The sequence below is a fragment of the Pinus tabuliformis genome, chromosome 3_1 (genome assembly GCF_031772625.1).
Source record: "Pinus tabuliformis cultivar Carrire ecotype Pingquan chromosome 3_1, CPIR1, whole genome shotgun sequence".
NCBI lineage: Eukaryota > Viridiplantae > Streptophyta > Pinopsida > Pinales > Pinaceae > Pinus > Pinus tabuliformis.
In genome coordinates this window covers 319,655,360-319,661,340 of record NC_142301.1, presented here as the reverse complement: position 1 = coordinate 319,661,340, position 5,981 = coordinate 319,655,360, and the positions used below count along the sequence as shown (strand labels likewise).

At 38.5% G+C, this 5,981-nt stretch overlaps 1 protein-coding gene across 1 annotated transcript; it reads right to left on the bottom strand.

The window, feature by feature from the left end:
- Positions 1 to 1,825: 1,825 nt before the first annotated feature.
- On the bottom strand, positions 1,826 to 5,211 carry LOC149187065 (cation/H(+) antiporter 19-like). Its single transcript, XM_089412729.1, has 3 exons — positions 4,857 to 5,211; positions 3,433 to 4,434; positions 1,826 to 3,334 (listed from the first exon to the last, which is right to left on the bottom strand). Exons 1-3 carry the CDS (start codon positions 5,184 to 5,186, stop codon positions 2,054 to 2,056), a joined length of 2,613 nt encoding a protein of 870 aa, XP_089268855.1. The 5' UTR covers positions 5,187 to 5,211; the 3' UTR covers positions 1,826 to 2,053.
- Between the last annotated feature and the right edge of the window lie 770 nt (positions 5,212 to 5,981).

Genomic DNA, 5,981 nt, shown 5'->3' with positions numbered 1-5,981 from the left:
GGTATTTTGAAATGTAATTAAAGTTCTAAAACTTTTGTTTTATAGTTAAGTGAGACACTTTGAAGATCATGAACTTTTTTGTTTTTTGAAGACATGATGTATATGCTATTATAGCGATAGAAAGAGGAAATCTAGTAGAGATAGATATTAGATCCAAATGAGGACAAGACAAAAGTGAAAAGGGACAATTCCGTGAATAGGTGAAAACAGTTGGAAAACCTATTTATATGCAACTTCTTTTTAATGAAAGCAAGTGTGTTTTTTCTTTTTTTTTGAAAAAAATATAAATCATCAATATGTATTAACATAGCACCACATAGAGATCCCAATATTAAGATTGGTGATATATTACAGGTAAGGGGAGTTATTTAATAAAATTTAAAAAGAAATTCAAGGAAGTTGATGTTCAATGGAATAAATATGACTTTTTTACTTTATTTTATTTTATTTTTTTCTTATTAGCATGATCAAATTTAGTCTTTTTAAAAGTGATTATTAAAAAAATGTACTTTTATATTGATAGGCGTGTTTTGGAAGAGGGTTAATTTAATTATCAATAATTATTATGTCAAGTCTATTTTGGAATAGGGCTTCCACGATCTTAATTTAATTATCAATAATTATTAAGTGGATGGTAAGTATTTAACCTCAATAAGGGATTCTAGAATATTCTTAGTAGATACGTACAAATCAAAGGTTGAGATTTATTTCAAAAGTTGTTATGCTCTTTTCTATTTTAAAATTGGTTAACAAAAAGAAGTGTCATATGAACAATTGTGAGTTATAGTTTTTTGGTCTTGTGGTATTGATAAGCCATGATATTGACCCATGACATTGTATCAAAGCCTATTTACATATTATGAATCTCCATAGTAAAGTAGGGTTATATCTGCATAGTTAAGAATCTTGTTCCATTATATATATATATATATATATATATATATATATATATATATATATATATATATTTCTGATGATGATGATGATGAGTTTTAAAGATTTTTTTAATTCTATCAAAATGAACATGTAAGATGAAGTGTGTGTTTTGATGTTTATTATATATTGATACCTATATGACTATACTAGTAATATGGAATTTGTAAGATAGGTTTTGGGGATTTATGGGATAAAGAAATACATTTTGAGTTTAGTCGCCAAAGTGATCACTAAATAAATGTGTTTTGATATGGTATTTGTGAGATGAGTCCTGGGAATATATAAGATAAATAAATGCATTTTGTGTGTAATTTGTAAGATGAGTTGTCAAGATTTATGAGATAAAGAAATGCAATTTGATGAGAGATTTGTGAGATTAGTGTTTGGGTTTATGAAATATACTTTTTAAATAAATGATTAGTACTATTACTACTGGGATGTTTAGAATTTTTGAAATTTAATAAAATTATATATATATATATATATAATAAATTGTGATATAATTTTTTTATAAAATTATTATTGTTTTTATAAATAATATTATTTTAAAATTTTATTTATATTTAAAAATAAATAGATAATGGGTTGTACATTTTTGTGGTGTGGTTTTTGTTGAACTCGGATATTCCACAGTTTTCATCTTTTATTTGTGGACGTTTCAAGTCTAGACCAAGATTCATTATCAAAGCTGATTTACAAAAAAGTGAATTGTGAGCTAATTCCTTTCTCTGTATTTTAACCCTTGTCTTTTAATTTTTATATATGTGAGAAAAAATTGTTATTTAAATTTTCCCATAATGCTATTTCAAATAATTGCAAAAAAACCGCATTTTCATTAATTCATAAAAACTGCTTTCCGAGCAATGAAAGTGAAAATACCTTACTTATAAATTTTAAAGCAAATTCTCATAATCTTTGACCTTTTTTAATCGCAATCGGTTAAGCTTCTATAAATACATAAATCCTTACCCAAAAGAGCAAACCTAAAGCTCCAATTAGTTTTATGACCAAGTACAGGCCTCTCTCCATAGAGCTGTAGCACATTATCAACCATAAATAATATGAAACATCAGTACTGTAAATAACATGAAATATCAGTACATGGCGTATCACACTCTCAAGGAGACGGAGCAGACGTCCTTGGGGAAGCCAACTCATCAGGATGAATGGCGTCGTGTTGCTGAATCACCAATACTGATGCGCTGATGGAAACGTCGGAAGAGACCACCACATTCCCAATTGGACCCAATTCCGGACACTCTACGGTCCTATCCATCAAGTCTCCAACAACAGATGATGGGAAACGACCCCTCCCCACCAAAAACATGTGATATTTGTTGCGGTTTGTGATTGCCAGCACCGCCTCCACCGTGTTACCGCTGATCTCCCGCACTTCATACACAATCGACTCGCCCACGTTGTCAGTGCCACTACTTTGCCCACGGAAGTTCCAGCTACGACTGGAAATAACTCTCAAGGCTTCCTCGTCCAATGCCTTTTCCTGCTCTCTCTTCATTTCTGCATCGGAAAAGTTGTATGTTTGCCGGTGACTCTCGCTCTTGTGGGCAGGCCGCGAATCATTGAGGTGGATGGCTGAGTGTTCGAACTCGGTGCTGCTCAGGAACCTTATTACCGTGAGCTTAATGCCGGGATGCTCCGCCATTCTTCTTCCGAAAACCAGAACTTCTCGGTCATCCGGTCCTCCGAAAAAGAGCACCGCGACGTGATGGTCAACGTTGGAAGGAACCAGCTGAGATTGACCCCCCAGTTGTCCCCTGTCCACCAGGATGCCCACCGAGCATGGTGCGTGCTCCAATACCCTCTGGTTCACTGTTTCGAACCCCGGATTCAGAGACTCTAGGACGCCGTCCACGTGCGGGTATTTGTGGAAGGGGAGTATGATCATGGCGATCCGCTTCTGGTCCGCAATGTTGCAGATATCCTGGTGCATATTCTGGATCGGAGAGATCGCGGTCATTGGTTTCACTGTTACTTTGCTGAGCCGTCCATATGCCTCGAAAGCGACCACCACCTGGTCTTGTTGAGAACGGTTGCGGTTGCAGAATGGTAGGCCGTTTTTCCTGGCCTTGTGAACCATCATGATCGCAGAAGACCTCTCCGACAGCTCCAGCAAGTGCATGATGTAGAGACGCAAGGAAGGTTTTCGAATCCCTCGGGAGGCCTCTATCAGGTTTATCATCGCCGGTATGTTTCTCGTTGCGTGCAGACAAGCCAGGATTCTGAGCTCGTCCTCTGGCTTCTCTCTCTCTATCTTTCTGTGCTTGTATGCAACCTCCTTCCTCGCTGGCGTGTATGTAGCCGTTACTAAAGGGGTGGTGATGAATGTTGTGAACAGAGCCATGAGCACCAAGATCGCAAATACTTCATCATTCAGAACCTGGCAAAACAAAATTAAACATGCAGATAAATCTAAATGAGCTATTCAAATCACATAATTCAAGATAAACTTGAAGATTTTTGCAATTTGGGTTTTACCTTCCTATCCTTTCCGATGTTGAGGACAATCAACTCAACCAATCCTTTGGTGTTCATCAAGAATCCTAGTGTCATTGCTTCTCGACAGGGCACTTTGTGGGCAATGGCCACAAAAAACGTACCCAGAATCTTCCCAGCACTGGCGGTCACCATAACCAAAACAAGCAAACCCGGAGCCGCGCTTCCATGAATCGTTGCGACATTAGTCTTCAGACCACTGGAGGCAAAATACAATGGCAGCAGCAAGACAGACACAAAGTCTTCAATCTTTTCAATAAGCATCCCTGCGAATGGGCCGTCTTTCGGAATCGTCAAACCAAACACAAAAGCTCCGAAGATTGAGTGTATCCCAATTACATCCGTTGCCAATCCAGCTGCTAGCACTCCCGCAAGTGTAAAGCAAACGCATTCTTCGCTCACCGGTTGGTTGTCAGATGAACGATGGCCAATCCAGGCCATGGCCGGCTTCACGGCCACCATCATGAAAATAACAAATGCTAAGCCACAGAGCAGAACATAGACTGATATGACCGGATTCTTGTCTGTTCCCGAAAGGGCAATGGCAACGGCCAGAAGAACCCAAGCAACCACGTCATTCACAGCAGCTGCAGCCATGGCCATCTGTCCCACATCGGTGGTGAGAAGCTTGAGCTCTGCAAGTATCCTAGCAAGTACCGGGAATGCAGTGATAGACATCGATACACCCATGAAGACGAGGAACTGTCGATAGCCCACACCCTTCGAAATCGTTGCCCTGAGCACATAAGCAACCCCAATACCAGCCACAAACGGTAAGGTAATTCCAGCTGCTGCAATTGCTAAGGCCTTCCTTCCACTTCGCTTAATTGCCTGTAAATCTAGTTCCAGCCCAACTGAAAACAAAAAGAATAGAAGGCCGATATTTGCAACAGTTTCGAGTACATGGGTGCTGTTCTTTGGGAAAACAGTGCGCATGTAAACTTCGCTGCGCCCCAGAAGAGATGGGCCAAGAATAATTCCACCCTGGATTGTTGGTAACAACCAACACACAAAAGTCATGAATCTGTATAATAAAAAGAAATAAAAAATTTAGCGTTATCCATCATGACAATTTTTTTGGTCGACATTCTCCATATACTCTCCCTGCAAACTTACATCACGAAATATCTTGGATGATGTTTTAAAGGTGCTGGAAAGTTATAAAGGTTGTAGAAACCAAAAGTTATGAAATAAATATGTTAAAAATAATGGAATCAAGCTACTCTCTATTGTAATTTATATTGTCGTATTTTAATCCACCTGTAATTTTATCAAGCAATTACCAGGCTTATCAAGACAAGATGAATAAGCTAAATCGCGCATGGGTAAGCTGGCCAAGTGGATCATCGGAGTTTGAAATATATACACGAGTACTACGCACTAACATATATTAACTGGGGGCTTACAATGATTTCTGCTATGACACGAGGTTGTCTCAACGGCTTGAGCAGAAAAGCGAGCGTCCTGGTGACGAGCAGCACAATACAGATCTGCACTATGAGCAGTGAGAATGAAAAATCCATGGGGTTATCGCCCTGCCATGCTCCGTTAGAAGTTGTCTTCATCAATTCTACACAGCTCTGCGCGGTAGCGTTCATTGCAACTCCGATAATAAGACTACCCTCAATGAATTTCTTCCCAACCAAGATTCCCAGTGAAGGGCTACAACCTGGAAAAACGAATTCGACAACAATGCGTGAACTTTTTGTTCGCTGGTGTTCTCGTCTGTCACGCATCTGGCAGCGGGTTGAGGTTGATTTATAGCGGGCGAGACCCACAAATACGAACGAACGGTGTAAACCAGTGTGAAGAGCCGTTCCCACTTCTGTTAAATCTTAATAAAGTATCATCAATCTTTGCCCAGTTCGAAAAGGCATTCCCACATGGGACACTAGGCACTGGACCCCCATTATCCTATAGTGGCTTAAGATTGTTACGTGCACTACGCGGACCACTGCAATTATATCGGCGTTTAACCAAATGGGGGAAGCCCATTGTTGGGATGAATTTGATGGTTGTAAGTGAAGCGCAAGTACTCATGAGTTCCCAATCATGATTATTGACTCTTTTAATGGATGAGTTCCCAATCATGATTATTGACTCTTTTAATGGTGGAGTAGGTAAGCACCTCAAGTTCACGATTGATGCATCGAAAACATGCTAGAAAGAACGGTGATATCTTCTGTAACCCTCCAGAGGATTGATGCACGAACGAACGGCGTGTTATAATCTATAATTCTCCAGTAGGTTGATGCACGAAAGAATGACCCTTTTTCTTAAATATGGTTTACTATGGTAATAGCAAAGTCGAGGAATAACATCTACTTGTTATTTTAAAAGAAATGAAGGTAAATAATCATGTTGTATACACAAACATGTCATAATACTAGAATTAAGTTTGCCTTTATTTTAAAGAATACAAAATATCAGAATCAAACCTGCTTTTAATCCCCAAAAAAGATAAATAATAAAAACAAGATAAATAATCGTTATATAAAGAAACAAAAATCAACCAAAAACATGTGAAGTAA

What these genes read in the sequence shown, in the direction of transcription:
- LOC149187065 (XM_089412729.1), bottom strand. Translation starts at nt 5,186, where the DNA reads ATGCGTGACAGACGAGAACACCAGCGAACAAAAAGTTCACGCATTGTT. An exon ending in GTGTCATAGCAGAAATCATT is followed by an intron (nt 4,435 to 4,856) that starts GTAAGCCCCCAG and finishes CCAACAATCCAG; the next exon opens with GGTGGAATTATTCTTGGCCC. An exon ending in ACATCGGAAAGGATAGGAAG is followed by an intron (nt 3,335 to 3,432) that starts GTAAAACCCAAA and finishes TTGTTTTGCCAG; the next exon opens with GTTCTGAATGATGAAGTATT.